Here is a 19,609-nt window from a genome sequence, read left to right as displayed (position 1 = left end):
TGGGAAATAGAAAATCTTTTCAACAGACTGTCCTGAAACAACTGAATAAATATATGGAAGATATGAACCCTAATCTCATGAAAAATTAATTAGATATGAATTATAGACCTCAATTTAAAGTTCAAACTATAAACTATCTAGGAGAAAACATAAGAAAATATCTTTCTGACTTTGAGAGTGAACAAAAATAGTGTTGACACACACAAAAATTAAACATAAAAGAGAAAAAAAGACATGTTGGACTTTCATCAAAATGAAAGCTTCTTCCTCATTGAAATACACCATTAAGAAAATGAAATGACAAGTTACACAATGGCAGAAAATAGTTGTAATCCATATATCTGACAAAGGAATTATATCCAGAACATAAAAGAATTCATACCCATCAACAATAAAAAGATAAATAACTCAGTAAAAAAGACAAATGGCTTTAGCAGACAACTGCCACAAGAAGACATACAAATGGCCAGCAACTACTCAGAAAGATGGTCAAAATTATTTGTTATTTGAGAAAGGTAAAGAAAAATCACGAGATACTGTTTTCAGAGCTACATGTTGGAGACGATGTGTAGCTCTCACACTTTCTTGGTTGATGAGTAGAATGGTATAACCGCTTTGGAAAACTGCTGGACAGTTTCCTACAAAGTTAAACACACACCTACCCTATGATTCAGTGATTCCACTATGGTTTTTACCACAAAGAAATGAAAGTGTGCATTAACAAACACATCTGTAAAATAATTTAGTAGCAGCTTAAAAAAATAATAGTCTCAATTTTGAAAAATCTCCAGTGTCCATTAAAAGGAGAAAGGATTCAAAGCTTGTGATGTATTCATGCAGTGGAATTAATAGAACTTGAAAAGATGAGCTCTGATACATACATCAACATGGGTAATTCTTGAAAACATTTTGTTGTGTGAGAGCATTCATATAGAAAAGAGTAAACAGTGTGTCATTCCATTTATAAGAACTATTGGAAACTGGCAAAACCAGGGGGTGATAGATTGCTCACATGGGATGAACGGCTGAAAGGGGACAGGAGGCATCCTTCTAGGGTGAAAGAAATATGCCATATTAAAGAAGGAAGCAAAATATGTATTCTCATTGTAAAAATAATTAAACAATGAAGAATAAAAATAAAAGTACTCATTTCTCTTCCTTCCTTAACCCTCAATTTAATGTCCTTCTCCTGTGATAAACATGGTTACCAATTTTTTTTCTGCATGCACTTCCAACCAAATAGCCCTGAATAGAGGTATAGCTGGCTCAAATTTGAAGTGGGGATAGTGGAAGAAAAATAAAGGCTTTGTACAGATTTGCTTACAGGGAAAGAATTCTTCTAAATAAGTTATTTTTAAAAAAGATCATAGGAAATATCTTCTAAAAAGGTCCTTTACTATCTAGAATCCAGAATGTGTTGGTTTTCTTTGGGAAATTGGATGTGGGTGTACTTATCTCAGCATGTACTCAAGTGAGCCCTCTCTGGGACTGTTCCTGGACTCTGAGCAGAAAGAACATGTTTGTGGCTTGAGATAAGGTGGGCATTGGGTTAAAATCTGAGAAGGATGCCTCAGCTTTAGGGGCAGAGTCTCCCAGCTCTGGGTTGCTGTGATCTTTGAGTGACTGGTTATGCTTCTGCATCCAGACAAAAATAGAGATGGTTGAAGAAATTTTAAGTTTATTAATTGGCTAAATATACTTACTACTTGTGGCACCTTCCTTAAAATTGTCCCACCCCCAATTATAGTTTTTTTGTTGTTACATCTTAAGGTATGCAATTGTTTTGGCTTTAAGTGTGTGTGTGTGTGTGTGTGTGTGTGTGTGTGTGTGTGTGTGTGTGTGTGTTGGACTTTCTAGAGAGCATATCCTTCCTTCATTGAGGTTTTTCCCCCTGGAGTAGAGTAAATACCAAAAGCAAATTTTTAAGTTAGGCCAGATGGATACCAGGGGAGAAACTTGGGACGAGTGTCACATGGAAAGTTCTGAAGATGGCAATGCATCATAATTAGATGAATAAGGATAGAAGGGGAGAATTGGAGTAGTATTGCATTTCTGAATTTAGGTAAGACATGTTGTGGAGAAATTAGAAAGATAATAGCTTTTAGTTCGGTCATCGAGTTTAGAATATATTTGTAAGTAAAACATGGTAGAATATTCAATTATAAATCCTTAACAAGAAGCAAGTTCTTGGTATTGTTGGAAGTTTAAGAAGAACCTAAAATGGTATTCTTGGTTCATTCCCACCTTTTGGAGAATGAGATTAATAAGCAATGAAATAGAAAGGATCACCATACGGTTGGCTTGTGAGCCTTGGCATCCTTTTAAGTGTCTGAATTCCAGAATCCACTCTATATGGAGGGGAAGCCATGCTAGGAGCTAAGAAAACCCAGTGGCCTACAGTGGACAACCTCACTTTGTGCCAGTGGCCCTGGCCTCAGGTAATTAGAGGAAACTTAGTGTCTTCCCCATGATTAGTTAAACTCAAGTCAATCCAATTGAATTTCAATTAAGTTAACTAGGTTAAAACAATTTACTTTGTTGCTAAGTATTTATTGCTAAGATTAGACATATTCTAGAACTACACTGTTCAACACAATAGCCACTACTTGGTATGTGGTTATTGAACATTGGAAATATGGCTAGTCTAAACTGTGATGTGCTCTATGAAATATACAACAGATTTTGAAGATTTAGCATGCAAAAAGAGTGTAAAATATCTCATTAATATTTTTATATTGATTGCATGTTGAAATGATAATATATTGGATATATTAACTTAAATAAAATATATTATTAAATTAAATATATTATTATATTAAATATGTTAATTTAAATTAATTTCACCTATTTATTTTTCTTTTTTTTAAAATGTGGCTACTAGAAAATTTAGAATTACATATATGGCTCAGATGTTTGTGTATTACACTGTATTTCTGTCAGATAGAGCCATTTTAGGGTATTTGGGGGGAGAAAAAAAGGATTATAATTATCCAATGTTAAAATTAAACACAGAAACCAAACTTGCATATTCTCTGGGCAGACAAAATAAGTTAGTCATGTAAGCAAATGTTTTAGCTTACTTCATAGGACAAGCAAGATTAACTTAACCTGGGTGACTTCTTGCTTATGCTTCTGACAATCACAAGCAAAACTTAAATCGTTTGCCAAAATTGATAGGAGGTAACCACTAACCAATTTCCATTCAGTTAAGAAAATTCTAACCTTATAGCCAATCACTGTAAAGAATAAACCTTCATCGCCTTTACACTATGTAAGTTGCTTTATAACAATATATCTCTGAGCCTCATTCCATATTTTAGTTTAAGTGCTCCTGGTTTGCAAACTTTTTGGTACATGCACAATAAACTTTCAGAAATTACTACTTCAGTGATTTGCTGGCTTTACTTCTGTTTTTTTGTTTGTTTTATTTGTTTGTTTGTTTTGTTGTTGTTGTTGATGTACTTTTGACCTCAGGCTAACAAATTTGGGCCTGTAGGACCTTCCAAGGGTACCTCAACCCTAAGCCTCTCACAAAAACCTTCTGTTTCTGAAAACTGGGAGAGACCGTTGGGAAAACCATAGTGCCTGCCTCTCTACCCTGTCTCCAGCTTCCTAAATTTCCGGCAATCATGTCTGGTTTATCTGGATAAATGCATTTCTCCTGAGGGGGACAGGCAGGTATCTCCATGGAAATATTAAAAACAGAAACAAAAGCAAACTATAGCTTTTATTCCTCATTTGGCCTTGAAAGACAGAATCAATCTCAAAAATATCGAACAACTTTGAAAGTATGGTTTACTGAAGAAGGACTAAATTAATTACCTGACAGATATTGCTAGGTAATTCTAGAGGTAGATTTGGCAGGGTGCTTGTGTCACAGGTGGTAAATGATGAAACCAAGAGTGACATATGTGAAGTAATATCTGTAGGTGGCAACTGGGAGTGAATGCGGTACCCCCAAGAATGTGGGAATAAAGGAAATCAGTTGCCTTCTGAAAGCTGACTGTAGAACTTACACAAACAGCTAAAAAGCAGGGTTCCCAATTCAAGTGCCTATGGTATCTATAAGAGTGGGCCTAACTTCTGGACTGAGATTTAAATGTCTACCCACAGAAGCAGCTGGAATTCTACTTTGTACTTGCGCTGTATGGGCCCACTATTATCAAACCTGATTTTTAAAGAGAAAAACTAGATGTTTAAGTGCTGGCAGCTAATCCTAAAAAAATTTAATAAGCACTTTAAAGTCTGAACCAAATAACCTTCATCTTAAAATGAACAAACTCCTTTGTTTTACTTTGTATTTACTGAACAAACTTTTGATCACATTTTTAATGAAAATCAGTCTACACTGAGAATTAAGTGCCATTTACAGGTACTGACCATATGCCAAAAACCCCAATGCAAGGTAGTTGTTCTGATCAGAGAGCTTAAGTAACTCCTTGGTCACAGAGCTCCCTGAGGGTTGCTATTGGGATTCTAACCTAGGTGACTGTTTTTGGTGCCTCTGTTTTGTCATTCTAGGTACCTGCAAACTGGTTAATGTTTTGGTGAATGAAAAATTTTCAGATCACCCAGTAAGAGTGGATTTATATTGATATACACCCTACTGGCCTGCTCTGTTTCTCTTCTTCCCCAAGACCAAGTCTCATAGCTCCTGAGTCCAGTATGAATATCTGGGTATCTATAATAATTATTATCTACCACTATGAAATCATCAGTTGGCATGCCAGTAATCTAATCTTATGATTTTGGCTAATCCAAGTACATTCCTGAGAGGCGGATCCTCTCACTGAACACTAAGTAATTTAGTTTCTAACACTGGGAGATTGGTGGCCAGATCAGACAGGTGGTAAACTCACTTAGGAAAATGTCCCTAGTAAACTGGGAAATAATACCTGGTTTCTATCAACAATCTGAACTGTGTAAAGACCTCATCAGGAAGCACATTTTTGAGTCATTTCCAATTTCTTCTTTATTAACATGTTAAAGGAATGAAAAGTTCCAATAAATCTAGTTTCACTAGAAAAGCAACCTAGCCTATCCAGCGAATATAGCACACCAGGGGACTTTGATTTGAGAAACAATGTCCCTGCTGGGCCTAGGAATTACATGAAAATCCCTGTCAACATATACCTTTATAAAAACAGCTGCTTTCTAGGAGCACCTTATCCTCCTCATATTTGTTTCACATTGCAAAACATGTCTTAAGACAATCCCTTTCCAACTGAAATATCTAAATCCAATTGAAAACCCCCAGTAGAAGCTGCTGACAGATTACAATATGACAGGAAAAAAAAATCAAGAAATTTGAAAAAGGGAGAGGGCAAGTTTGTTCAAGGGGGCAAGGAAGTGGTGTGAGGAAAAGTGGCCAGAAAGGCCATCTCAGCCTCCCAAGGAGAAACTACGCTAGCAAGACAATCCACCAAAGAGCTGAGTGGAAAACCCAAAGTCAAACCTCTGTTGAGGGGGTTTTGTCCATAAAAATGAATGGATGGTTTAAATGAGTTGTTTGGCTGTGTTGGTATAGTCTAGTTGCAGTAGAGATTCTGGACATTGAAGGTTGCTGTTCTTCTGACGATATATTTCTGGAAAGTATGTTAGAGAAGTGAACGTACAGAGGCAGAGTGAGAACGCACTATGGAATTCAAGTCCAAGACCATCCTTCTCCAATGACTCCATCAGGAAGCAGTGCATGAGCACATGCAGGAAAGCTCCTGTAATTTAATGTAACACATGTGATTTAGAGCTTGTCTAGACTTTGTATTAGAGGGGCTTGGCTGAAGGTCTACTGAGTTTAAGAAGCCCTCTTTTCTGACTGGTGGATCTCGACTTACTTTTTTTTCTAAGAAACTAATTAGGTCATCTGATATGAATTTGGAGATAACCCTAAGTTAGAATTTCACATTGGAGTATTTTTTTCAAGTCATCAGAGAGAGTAACCCTCAGCAGCAAAAGATGGTTTGTGGAGGTAGAAGAAAGCTCCCTGAGCTCTTCACCAAACTTTCAAACCAGAGAGAGACTTTCTATTTTCCCTTGCCTTTTCTCTGAGACCTCATGAAACCAAAAGCTGGGTTATTCCTGCGGATTTTTGGAAAATTGATACTGACGGTATCATGCAAAGTGAAACTATGTCAAGAGAGTAGAAGTTAGGTCTGTACTCAGATTTTGTTATTTTAATGCCCTTTTCCCATTACTTATTATATACTGGATGTGTCTTCTAATTAAATTATTAAAGTATTAAATTATTTAATCATCCAAACCTCCTTATGAGTTAGTATATTTCATTTAACAGGTGAAGAAACTGAGGCATAGATGAGTTACATAACCTGCTTTAGGTTAAAAAGCCAAGTCCATGAAGTATTGGGATCAGAAACCAGTTAACTGTGCTCCAGAGTACAACAAAGCACTAGACTGTCTCATGTTGAGACAAAGAAATCTGGGGGAGGAGTGTCCTAGGAAGGCAAGATTTAAACTCTGCCACGAAGTCAGGATTGTGAGGTCATCCTGTCATCTTGCTGTAACAGCAAGGCTGGACAGATGAACCTGTGAGAGCATCTCTGCTGGAGTCTTTTGGTGAAGAACAGGGAGTTTCAGGAAGTTTTTGGAATCTATTTGACTTCAGTACTTGAGAATTAGGCCCCATCCTCCCTCCCTTGCTAAGTAGCACATGAAAGGAGAGGCAGGATTTCTAGGCACCTCACCATATTTCAAGTTCCAGATTGGTGATATTGACGTCGGGGTCATCAAAAGCACAGGTCAGCAAGTGCTGGGTTCCATCCACTTCCAACTGACTGTAGCAAGAGAATGAATAGTCATCCAGTTCGGCATCTTCAAACTCTCCTGGGGAAGAACAAATCTGCAACTGTTAATGAAGCAAATGAGTGCCTCCTTTTGAAATCTGGAGTGACATTAAAGAAATGGTAGCCTTTTGGGGCAGACATGAAAGAATGATTATAAGTTTATTTAAAGAAGAAAAGACCAAGGGAAAAGACAGAAAAACCAATACCAATACCCAAACCGGAAAGAGCCCAAATCCAAACCAAATTGATCTCTAGTGAGCACAGATTTTTCTAACAGGGAACAAAATCATCACAATTACTAAATAACCTCCAAATATTTCTAAATATTTCTGCTATTGAGTTAGTGCACCAGAGATCTAGAATAAAATACTAAGTATACTCTTTCTTTAGAATAAAATACTAAATATACTCTTTCTTTTTTTATACTGTTAATTTCTTCTGTTAAATGGTACATTTCGAAGATGAGATACTTTATCTCCATTATTCAAAAGTTACCTAATCTAGCCTTTGACTTTATCACTAATCTTCACTTATTTACTTCCAAGTATTTCTTTTTTGAATGAAGGAAAATGAGAACCATCTTACAGTCAGAAGTTTACTTTTTAAGGGATAGCTTTTCCTTGCCTAAATAGGCATCCCAACCAAAAGTGTAATTGATTATCTCCATTGTATGAATATTTATTTAAAGCAATTTGTCTTAAGCTACTAAGGCAAATGTGGTTAATAAAAATTAGATCTGCCAGGACTCAGAGTAGTAAACCTTTGCATGAGTCCTACAGGTACTGCTCCTATAGGTATATAGATCCTTCCTCTATGGATATTATATCTTAAAGACATCAGAATTCTGGAAGTATGGAGGGAACCAGAATTTTTTTCAGCCACTTTTGGGCAGTACAATCTGTCACAGATGGTACTAAATTTCTTAGACTGGGTTGAGGACCCTAAGATTAAACAGACATTTTGTATATATATTTCACAGTATTTAATAAAAAAATTGTCAGCAAATACACTTGGACTGGGACCTGAAAAAAATCCAGCGTAACTGAAGCCATTCTCAGAATGGTCAAATGTGAGCCTGTGATGGCTTCCAGGTCCATCAATATGAGAAATTACTTTGACCCATCAACAACAGAAATTAGAATCTCTTAGGGTTTTAAATAGGATATAGAATGTATTAAAACCCCAGTTGAGTGTACTGAATGCAATGAAATATAGAAACAGCATCTTCTTTATTTCAATAACTAAGTAGGTCTGTGAGGAAATTAGTAAAGCTGGTTGTGAGTGGACCAACTAGCTGAGTGACAGGTTGGTTCAGTTAAAGCCACAAATCTTGAAAAGCTAGATCTAGATAAGAGCTGTTGGCACTTCTCTTTCTGACCATTCCTAGAACTCACTAGGCCCACAATTCTGCCACTAGCAAAGACTTCTTATGTAATTTCAGCAAGGTATAGCCTTCTTCCTGATGACAGTTTTAAATAATGAAGGGGAAACCCATCATTTAGGGCTCACATTTTAAAGCATGTTCATTCCTAATCTTATAGGACTAAGCTCTTGTTTCCTAAGAACTGGCTGTTTTCTCAGTGGAATGGTTCTAGGTGGCTTTAGCCTGCCTTTACTCAGCAGTCCTTACTCTGTCTTGACGTTTTCTCTTCTATAAATCTTCCACTAATCCTATACAACAGAACCTACATTACTGTTTGGATTCAGGCTTCTGTGGATCAGCTTTGTCTCCAGAATTCTTTGAGATCAGTATAAGCCAGAGAGAGAACACAGTCTAGCAGATGCTGAGCACCAGTAGAACAAAGCACTCCTACCTACCTTAGCCATCCTGTCTGGTGGAGTGGGTCTGATGTACATTTTCATACAATATACAAAGCACTGGTCATACAATTAAAGTGACTATGTTTTGAGAAGCAGTTCATTGGCTCTTTAGCCAATAAAGTTGCTTTGTAACCAAGAAAATTTCCCCTCAACAACTTGCAAAATTGCAAGGCATTTTACAAAGAGAATATTATACTTGATCTAAGCTGAAAAATCTTTAGGTAAATGTTGTATACATAGTGGTTAAGGTCTCCGGCACCACAGCTGGACAGATATGGGTTTAAATTCTTATTATTCTACTTTTTAGCTGTGGTCCTTTTCAGGTTACTCAACCTCTGTATGTCTCATTGTTTCAATATGGAAATTCACATTATTTTGAAGAATGATTGAACAAAATATATGCAAAGACTTAGCTTAAAACACAGTAAGCACCCAATAAGGGTTAGCTATGACTATCATCTTTTTGTTGTTGTTGTTTTTGAGAAATAATAAATGAAAAGGTAAAATAAGAATTCCAATTCTGAAATATATGTGAAAAATTTGAGGGCTCCTTTGAAAAAGAATTCCATGTCAAAAGTATTATTACTATGGCTTTGAAATTACATAGAACTTTTAAACAGTGAGTTAACATATCCTTCTTTAAATGCTCACTATCTAAGCATATTTTTCTATAAAAATTTAATTATTTGAACATGTATTATAGACAAGGCCATGTGGTTTAGAAATCTTTCTATTGAAAGAAATTAGTTAATTAAAAGCATAAATGGCCTGGATTTTTAAAAAATACCCCTTTCTTCTTTTGTTCATCCTTGTGGTGATCAAAGAATGAATCTTTCAACGAATAGTAGCTGATTATTATACAACCCAAACTGAAATGTGTTTTCAGATGATCAACGTGGATGAGTGGCTAGATCTCCTAAATCCATCTGAAATTTAAAAAGTTGAAGTGAAAACCCAGTTTTCAGTTAGAATTCTTATTTCTTTGAAAAAAAAAAAAAAGTATAGCCACCAGGAAGAAATAGAGGGAATAGATTATACTCTGAAGAGTAAGAATTAGGTGTTACTTGCCAACCACCTATCTGTGCAAACACTAGGCAACACTTTCAAATAATAATCATCCTCACAAAGAGATTCATACATGGTCACGCTGTGAAAAATGTCAGCCCTCTGATAATTCCCCTAGTGAAAATATTAGGAATTTCCACCCTTAGTAAATACATGACTTGATATATCTAAGCTGAATCATTAGGCTGATGTATTTGATAACCTTGGTAAGAAAATCCTTTTTAACTCAAAGTGATAGGACTTAATTATCAGGAACAAATGGGTGGTCCAAATTCCCAGTTGGCTCCTGTTGTGACTGTTTTGCCTTTGTCTACAGTCCTGTTGTAATTACAACCTGTTTACTAAGTAGGCAGTACCGGCTTCTAGGTGTTAAGTATTTCAAGGATCCCAAAGATTATTATAGGATGATAAATTTGCCAATATGTAGAAAATTAAATATATTTCAATGAGACAACTCGTTCAGATCTTTCTCTGCTCAGTTATTCACTAAGAATCTCACATAAGTCTATCAAAACTAAAGTATTTTGAAGAAATTTTCAAATACTCAATTCAAATACTGAATGTGTACATGTTCTAGACACTCTGTTAGGTGCTAGAGATATGGCATTGGTGAATGCAGACAAAGCTGTTGTTTCTGGAAATTATTTTATCATGAAAGTCATGCTTTTGGAACCTCCTGAAAAGCTAAGCAAAAGAAATCTAGCTTGATTTTTTAACAAGGTAAAACTTCCTTGGAGATTCTCCAATAAGCACAACCATTGTGTCCATATGGGTATTCCTTTTGTAGGGCAGAGGCATTGACCAACAATTAAGATCCACATTTAGAGAGTCAAATGCATTCTTTTCTGACAATTCTAAGACTTTATAAACCACCCACAGTATTGTCCCTAAGACCTCCCATCCTGGTGGTTAGAACTTATAAAATGACTGATTATGTGGTAAGGTCTCCAACTCCTTTCCAACCCAGTGTCCAGATCAGGTCTGTTAGGGATCTGAGTAACCTGAAGCATATGCTAGAGATAATCTGAAATCCTAAAGAAAAGTTAGAAATGACTCACCATTCTGTGCATAGCCACTTTCTCCAGAAACAGCTTGAAGTAAATAGAAAACCATACCAAAAGCTGTACCCAGAATCATCATTCTGAGAGAGAGAAAGAAAGGAGAGAGGAGGTGTGTGAGCCCATGTGTAGGAATGAATGGGAGAGAGCAGCAGTGAGAGAGAGACAGAGACAAATCTACAGCTTTGGCACTTTATACTTACTTAACCACAGACAGGGGGAAGTATAAACACAGCAAAAAAGAAGGCAAGTGCCAGAAACAGGAAGTCTGAGTAAAAGTATTGCTGTTGTAAGCAGAGGTAGCGGAAATGAAGGGATAGAGCCTTTGAATTATTGTACCTCTTTGACATTCCTGTCAGCCCCCAAACTTATTCAGCTTATTCCAGAGTGAGGTAGCACATTCAAATCTAGCCTCAAACTACCTGAGACTGGAGTGTGAATAAGGTTCAATTAAAAAAAAAAAACAAGATAAAATTCTAAACTTAGAAATCTGATCAATTGATTGTCTGGGGTGAGTTTCTCTTTAAGGAAAGGTTCTGCACTTTATGAGGTGATATGTTGTTATTTTAAATAGTTCACCTCCAATCTCTGAACATACACACTAGAGAGTTTCATAAGAATAGCAATTTTGTTTGGTTTTCTGTGCGTCTCTAATACTTACTTATGCCTTGCTCATCAAAGTAGGCATTCAAGAATTATTTATTTAGTTCAGGAGGTGGCAAACTATGGCCAAGGGACAAAATTTGGCCCACCACTTGTTTTTGCAAATAAAGTTTTATTGGAACAGAGTTACTGTTGTGTTACAACAGTAGAGTTGTGGACCTACTGCAGAAACTATATGGTACACAAAATGTAAAATCTTTATGCTCTGGTCCTTCACAGAAAAAAGCTGTTGATCCCTTGCTTATTGGATAAAACAGTTATTTTCTCTGTGCGTTTTTAGTAGGATTATATTTGTGAAAATGTGATTGCCACACAACATTTTGGGAACATACGGTATTCGCAAACCACACTGGTACCTCCCTACACGTACTGGGCAAAAGCTTAGGACAATGACAAGAATAATTTAGACTCTCCCCAAACTTGTCTGCCAAACAAAACTGCTCCCAGCCTGGCTCCTGGGTTAAAGTAGTCATATTTGTTAAGTCTAACGGACTTCCTGATAAATGTTGTATCTTTTTCTTTAAACCGCTATTATTTCACTCAGCTATTAGTATTCAAATGAAGGTGCTGCTTGATAGCAATCCTGTTATCAACAGACAGACAGGCCTTCCATAACACTGAGGACTGCTCAGGTCTTCACTGGCTAATCACCTGGACTGGAGCTATAAAATACCCCTCAACTCTTTTTTAGAAAAAAAGCCATAAGACTAAAATTACAAGATGATGAGTACTGAGATGTGGAGTAGAAAATGATAGTGAACTTTTGTTTGATTTACAGACATTGGGTAGATATTGGTCCTACAGGGCTGTAAAAGTGGCTGAATTAGCAAAGATGAACAACACCCCAAAGTGTAAAACACAGTCTTTGAAAGCTGCGTGAGTTCGTGGATGTCATCATTGTGGTTATTGTGACAGACTCATAAAATAAGAAAAGAAGAAGTGGGACATCAGTACTAATCTCTGGAAGCCTGTCTCCATTGTTGAGGCAGATCCAGTGAAAGAGAAGGGGTGCCCTGTTCATAAGATCACACTCTGGACCACAAGCTCAAGAGACATTTCAGAGCAAGAAGCCAGCTGCATGGACACAATCTATCTCCTCCACCTGCTGAGGTTTTCTTTTGGCATTTTCAAACCTATTTCAAAGAGTGACAATTTTGTGCATCAAATAATAACTTGTGCCCTCATTTCTAATCTTGTCTTGAAAGCTTGGCTAGAAAAACCACGAGTCTGATTCATGAAAATTGGTACGTTTTTGCAATGAGCTGAAGATCCTTTCAAGAAAGATATAACTATGAATTCCCATAAACTAAATAAGTGTTAGAGAAGGAATCATGTATTGTATCTCTCCACCAACACAGGTCCCATGGATAGCTCAGGTTGTCACTCCATGGGTGAGTAATTGGGCTGTGTCTCTTTAAATTCTCTTGTTTATCATTTTAGTGGACTATCATTTTGATTGTATCTCTTTCCTTTAGTTGTGAAGATGTAAAAGAACAAAGCCAAGACACAATATTTTGGTACAGCATGTGCTAGTTTGCTCAGGGGATTTCCACTGGTATACTTACTCTTTTTGGGTGGGGCAGGAGATGCCTAAGGACCTAGAGAGAAACCTAGATATAGTGCGGGGAGCTCAAAGAAAAGAGAAGCCTCACTAGTCCTTCTAGAGATTCTGGGGGAGCAATGGTGCCTTCTCTACTTTCTTCACCCAGGTCTGGCTAGGCCTTTGGAAACTTAGGAAGAAGTTGCTTCTACCTACTTCTCCAGATGAGAGAGTTTCATTGTGTTATTTTGTCATTATTCTGTGAGAGAAGTGGAGAGCTAAGAAAAGCAGATCAGGAAAGATGCTCAGGGCACCTGAGTCTCCACCTGTAAAGTCAGGATCGCAGCAGTGGACTGAGGACAGGGCAGATCCCTGGACGCTGAAGCCTGATTGTACACGCCCCCCCTTCTCTTTTCCTGTCATTTCTTTATATCACTACCTTCTCTCTTCCCTCTCTTATATTCTGTCTTCCTTTAGTCTCACACGTTCCTATGATGTGGTGAATCATAGAAAAGGAAAGGCATTTTATTGTTTCTCATATACAAACAGAACACTGTTGTAAGACTCCCAGTATCAGTTGGTCACAACTTTCCATTCTTCCTGTGTGTGTGTGTGTGTGTGTGTGTACGCGCGCGATCATTCAGACTATTAAACAGAGAAAGCAAGAACGATTTTCTTTTATTTTCCTACTGTAATAAGTTATGTCTACAACTTTGTATATCACAAGAAGAGTGCTGAAGAGATCAGAGAACTCACCTTTTAGCCAGATTTGAGGTTCCTGGATAGGGGGTGGGAGAGGGTGTGTACTCTTTACTTGACTTGTTTACTGTTTGTTTTCTTAGTAAAAATCCACTCCAGGAAGCCCCAGGTTTTGTCTCTTTGTCCCAATCTGTAGGGACAAAGATTTTCCTAGGCAAATTTAGGCTTGTTACTAATCCTCACTCTCTGAACTCATCCCTTAGGACCAGAAATTTCATTTCCATACTTGACAGAAATTATTAATTTAGTGGATCAGGCACCAACACGTCATCTCTTTCAGCACCCTTGGGAAACAAACTGTTTTAAGAGCAAAAGCACTTCTCAGAGTCCGTTTTTGTATAAGGCTTATAAAATAGTCAGTAACATTTAGTAATTTGTCCCTAATGAGAAAGATTTAAAAGTTACTCACCTTGTGATTGGACATTGAAGGACAATAAAATGAAACGGCAGCTCCAATAGAAATAATAAGCAGTATATGTTGCTACAGGAATATCCTGGGCAAAATCTGATGTTTAAAAAATACTCAGAAAGTTCCAAAACATGTTCTATGAAATCTGTGGAAGTGCCCCCCCATCACTTACCTTTCTTAATTAACAATAAGATATTATCCATAAGATGGGAAACAGTCTTGGGACCCTGCTTTCTGCTGGAAGAAAGAAATCCACACCAGCTCAGTGAAGTGACTGGGGACCCCCAAGAACTATGGGAAAAAAAGAGGAAACCCCCCAAGGAGTCAAGTAGGTGAGGATGACTGTAAGCAGACCTAATCTTGCTCTAGTCCTAAATGAATTGCCTTTAGCATTTTATCAGTGTGTGCTGAGTCAGTCCCTAGGGCTCTGAGGGGGAGTCCCAACATCATGAAGTTTCATTTCCAGGAGCACAACGTTTTCCTTGTTGTGGCTCTTCTTTCATTTCCCTTTCCTCCTTACCCTGTGTCTTCAGCCCCATGCCTAGCTGTCATGTCATGCAATGAGTTCTTTCTGGGCAGAGAAAGAACTGTTTGAAATGTCAGAGCTCTTTTGCACTGATAAGATTTTAGTCTCTGTCTTTGGATACAACAAAAATGCAGTCTTTGAGTGCCTGTTTTTCACTTTTTGCTGAATACATTTCTGCCAGAAAGAGAGTGTTTTGCCGTCAATACACGCACAAATTTTGATACAAACGTGAACCTGAATGTTGATCCTTGAGGAAAGTGGTATGCCTGTTGGCAATGGGTGCAGATCCTGGCACTTTGGGGGGCAGCCAGGGCAAGGTGTGGGTCTGTTTCTCCCTTCAGGCCCTTACCAACAGACAGTTCCAAGAAGGCTCCTGCTCACAACTCTAGGGTCAGTGCCTTGTAGTGTTTTGGAGAAAAGTCTGGATTAAGTGACACCATCCTGAGCCCTGGCCTGTGACTCTTTCTGCAGAGATGTCCTTGCAGGGAAGCTCTATGCAGGAAAGGTTATGCCTGCAGAACACTTTCCAGAGAACTGCGGTGCTGATTGCCGCACCAGTATCCAAATCCAGACAACTGGAAAAACTGGTAAGAGCCAGCCTTCAATCCTACTTCTTATGCTTCCCTGCCCTCTTAGAACCCAGAACCTGTGCAAATTAAGTCCTCAAGAATAGCACTGGTGTCTGATAATTTCCTAAGCTAAATATCAACATAAGCAAAGTGACCCTGAGTGATATTGTTCATGGAGTTGCCACATAGAATTGGCAGATGTTCCTGGAAAAGAAGGAGCAAGGGGTCTGTCTGTTGGCAGATTACATGAGACTACGCTGAATTTTTAAGACACAACTGTTATTTCCAGATGCTTTCCAAGAAAATAGGGAAGTCCTACCTACTTTTGCTTATGGATGTGTAAACTTTTGTGCTTTTATTTATTAGTCTCAGGAGACTTTGGAATTATATATAGGACTTTCATTTCTTTTTGTATGTATTAGTTGGGCTATTTGGCAGAAATGATGGAACTTGGAAATAGAGTGGTTCTAAGGAAGATGAAGCTTTATTGCTCTCTCAGAAGGTGACCCACAGCAGTGAGGCAGTTCCTTGGGTTCATTCAATTAGGTGCCCAGCCCACTCTTTCATTTCCTAGGATGTTGCTCTTATCTGTGTCTTTAAGGTCAGCTGACCTGTACCATGATCTTATTCCAGACTTTGAGAAGCAGATACAACAAGAAAGTGAAGAGGAGTCAGTTTCCTTTTTAAGAGCATGATGAAAATGGTGTCTATCACTTCTATTCTTGTCTTATTGGCTAGAAGTAGTCACCACAGCCACTTTTAGCAGCAAGGGAGAAAGGAAAATGTAGACTGAAAAGCAGTAGCTATGTTTCAAACTAAAACTGGAGAATCTATTAGTAAAAGGAAGAAGGGGAGAATGAATGTTGGGGCCAACAAGGAGCCTCTACAAGGGTTGTAGACTCAGTAGTTATGCCAAAGTACACATCATGAAGAACACAGGCAGTGGTAGCCAATTCCACCTGCAGGACCAGAGAGGAGGCATTTGATCTTGGGATTAAAGAATGCAAAATGACTTATCAGGTGAATGGACCTAGATCCAGCAGGACAGAACTTGCACTTGCCCAATGGGGAAGTAAGACTTAATATTTAAACCAGGGCCATTTTTTTCTGATCTCAGGTCTCTGATCCCAAGGAGCTTTAAAGAAAATTAAAACTCTAAAGCTAAGGGCTCCAAATTTGGGTACTCCATGCATCTCTTGAAACTCTAAGCCATGTATGGGGATCAAAGGTTTTTCTCTTATTAGAACCTTAGAAGGGACAGTGACACAAAACAAAATCCAATACATTGACCTGGGGAGGTGGACACCATGACAAAGTAGGTGAGCTGTTCTCAGGGGAACCGTGGACAATTAGAGACTGAGGCAGCTGTGTCTGAAACTCTTGATTTGAGTTTCCTGGCTATTTCTCTCATGTCAATCTTGGCAGGTGAGGTGAGGTATGTCTGATAGTATGACATTGAATATTTGTGCTGGCCTCTACCTCCTTACTCTGGAGCAGGTAAGGCTATCCTTTCTTATTCTACCCCCATTCCCTGGAAGGGGGTTGACCTTGCTAGGGAGGCTCCTCACCATTTTCTTCTGTCTAGGCTCTGCATGCACCCTTTCTAAAGCAACTCTCTTCCTCTCTACAAACAGCATACTCTATTCCCTAACTTCAGACCAAGTCGTGTGGTTTCTTAACTAAACTCTTTTCCATTACTAGAAGCAAAAAGGAGGGGATTTATTTTGGGTAAATACAGAATGATAAAGGTGGCAGGGACAGGCAGGGAACTATAGACTGTGTACCAGTGTACATCTCATATTTGTGTTGTCACTGAAAGGACTCAACTTTTTTCCAGTTTATTATGAGAAGCTGAATTTTGCCTGCACTGGTTACTTTACAATGTCTTTCAGAAAGGCAAAATCCTATTTTAAGTAAAATCTTAGGTCATTCTGGGCAGTGTTTTATACCCATATTTTCACAGTGTCTCTCATAAAGGCCTTATGGGCCACCAGAGGATGCAGGAAGAAAAGAGGGGGAAGCTGAGGCAGCATGTTGTGGGTCTATCTCCAGTGTGGTGATGTTTGGGAAATATTAACCACTGCCTCCTTCCTGCTCCTACCCATGGGTTTTCCTTCCCGCTTTGGTTCTTCCCGTCCCCCACTCCTCATATAAGAGACAGATATTCTGAACTCTTCACTCAGGGAGGAAAGTTGCCCATTGAAAACATTTAAGTAGAGAGTCTCTTCCTGGCTTTTGAATTCAGAAGTCTGAGACTTGGAGGTAGTAAAGGAGAAGAGTGGCATAAATAGAGTCACAAAGGAGAAGATTCTCAACTCCTCTGCCCTCTCAAATACCATTCTTTCCATCCCCCAGACTAGATGAGTATCCACACTGAGGGAAAGGAGAATGGAGAGATGGGGTGGGAAAAGAGGGCATGTTCCCAGGCTGAGAGGGAGCACCTGGGAGAGTTCAGGTGGGAAGGAATGGGGTCCATAGCTGCAAACCATATGCCAGCACCTGGGATCTTCTTGCAAGGTGAGTCAGAGCCACTTCTTTCCACTCTTGGGGACTGTACACAATGCCATAATACAGAGCTCTGCCAGCCATCCTTCCCACAAGAAATTGTGAGGACTTCATTTCACCACAGTGATCAGTTTCCCCTCCAACTTCCCAATGAAGACAATGCTCTAATATGATCTGGCTTTCCCCCCAACAAAGTCTCATATAATTGCTAAGTGCTGGAGGAGAATGGCCATTCAGATGGGGCTAGAAATAGGGAAAAGAAAATCCCTCTCTTTTCTTAGTCCCACCATAGACAGACTATACTTGAGGGAGGGGCTGAATGAACCAATGAGAAAACACTCTGAACCAAGAGAATAGTAACCTTCCTCCTGCTTAAAATCTGTTTAATAATATAGTTTTATGTGTAGGATTTTGTTTGGAAAATAAATGAAATCTACCACTTAAAAAGTAAAAATCTCTAGATTCTAGTGAATAGGACATGGACTTGAAATCATACTGGGGTTGCAATTCAACTTCAGCAAGTGTCTGTCATCAGCAAAATGGGGGAATAAGATTTAATTCTGAGGTCACTCTATGGTTGAAGTACATGCTTCAGTGCCTGTCATATAGGTATTTAGTGCAGGCAAGCTTTTTCTACCATCTGCTTTCATCAAGAGGGTAAAAAATGTGGCAGATGACAGTGTTAAACCATCTGACTCCGTTAGCTTTTACCCAAAAACCCTCCCCAGGAGGTCTCTTGCCACAAGTGAAAATTATGATACTGGAAAACAGACTTCAAATTTCTGGCTTTCAATTTCAAAGCCACTCTCTAAAAGGTAGGGGAAATTTAGAACAATTGTTTTTCAGGCAAGATATGTTCTTCTTTCCCTATCTCATCTGAAGCCTGTCCAATACATACAACCACTCCTACCCATGTCTCTCTCTTTCTCTCATAACTAGATAAAGAGCTTCTAAATGGGGAAGGGGAGGGAAATCAAGAGAGTAGAAAAGAGAGAATTGTGTTCTGGTGAGCATTCATGATGTGGAGTCCAGCATCCTGACACCTCTCTGCACTAGCATATAAATCCAAGGTAAGGGAGAAGGTCCCAAGATAGGTTTGGGGGATGCAAGAATAGAAGGGACCTGTGCTTCACTTCTCAACAGCATGCTTGGAAGTGGCCATCCCACAGGTTTCCGTAAACCTCTAGGTCACTGGAGAGTAGAATAGAAATGGTATTCCAGTACATGGTAGTACAGTACTACACTGCCTTTATTACTATAGCTTTATAGATCAGTTCTTTTTTAAAAGATTTATTTATTTATTTATTTAATCAAGAGAGAGAGAGAGAGAGACTCTCTCCTGGGCACTGAACCTGATGCAGGGCTCAATCCCAAGTCCCTGAGATCATGACCTGAGCTGAAATCAAGAGTCAGATGCTTAACCAACTGAGCCACCCAGGTTAAGCTTTATTGTCAGGAAGTATGAAGTCCTCTAACTTTGTCCTTTTCCTCAAGAACGTTTTGGCTATTTGGGGAGTCTTGCATTTCTGTGAATTTTAGGATTAGGTTGTCAATTTCTGCATATAAGGCAGCTGAAATTTGATAGGGTTACATGAAATCTGAAAATTAGTTTTGGGAGTATTGATATATAAACAATATTAAGTCTTCCAATTCATTAAAATAGGGTATTTTTCCATTTCTAAAGTTTTCACTAATTTCTTCAAAATGTTTTGTGGATTTTAGTTTTCATGTCTCATATTCTTTTTTTTTTTCATTTATTCCTAGGTATTTTAATCCCTTTGATGCTCCTGTAAATGGTCTTGTATCCTTAATTTCCTTTTCATATTATTTGCTCTGGTATAATAATGCAATTATTTTTAGAATAGGAATCTTATATCCTGTAATCTTTCTCAAC

At 38.3% G+C, this 19,609-nt stretch overlaps 1 protein-coding gene across 4 annotated transcripts in view; it reads right to left on the bottom strand.

The window, feature by feature from the left end:
• Positions 1-14,471, bottom strand: part of IL7R (interleukin 7 receptor) — a 31,556-nt gene extending 17,085 nt beyond the window's left edge. Inside the window, exons 1-4 of one of the 4 annotated variants that reach the window (XM_047730812.1) lie at positions 14,288-14,471; positions 13,704-13,836; positions 10,745-10,827; positions 6,702-6,840 (exon numbers count right to left, since the gene is read on the bottom strand). In XM_047730812.1, the coding sequence (XP_047586768.1) occupies positions 6,702-6,840; positions 10,745-10,827; positions 13,704-13,836; positions 14,288-14,318 (386 nt within the window). In that variant the 5' untranslated portion in view covers positions 14,319-14,471. Of the gene's footprint in view, positions 1-6,701; positions 6,863-10,744; positions 10,906-13,273; positions 13,293-13,703; positions 13,837-14,287 lie in introns of those variants that run through there. The other 3 variants (XM_047730813.1, XM_047730815.1, XM_047730814.1) reach the window with 3 other exon arrangements.
• Between the last annotated feature and the right edge of the window lie 5,138 nt (positions 14,472-19,609).

Source organism: Lutra lutra, chromosome 5, assembly GCF_902655055.1.
Source record: "Lutra lutra chromosome 5, mLutLut1.2, whole genome shotgun sequence".
In the NCBI taxonomy this organism is placed as follows: domain Eukaryota; kingdom Metazoa; phylum Chordata; class Mammalia; order Carnivora; family Mustelidae; genus Lutra; species Lutra lutra.
The sequence above is the reverse complement of the archived record's forward strand: the minus strand, read 5'-3'. Positions and strand labels throughout refer to the sequence as shown.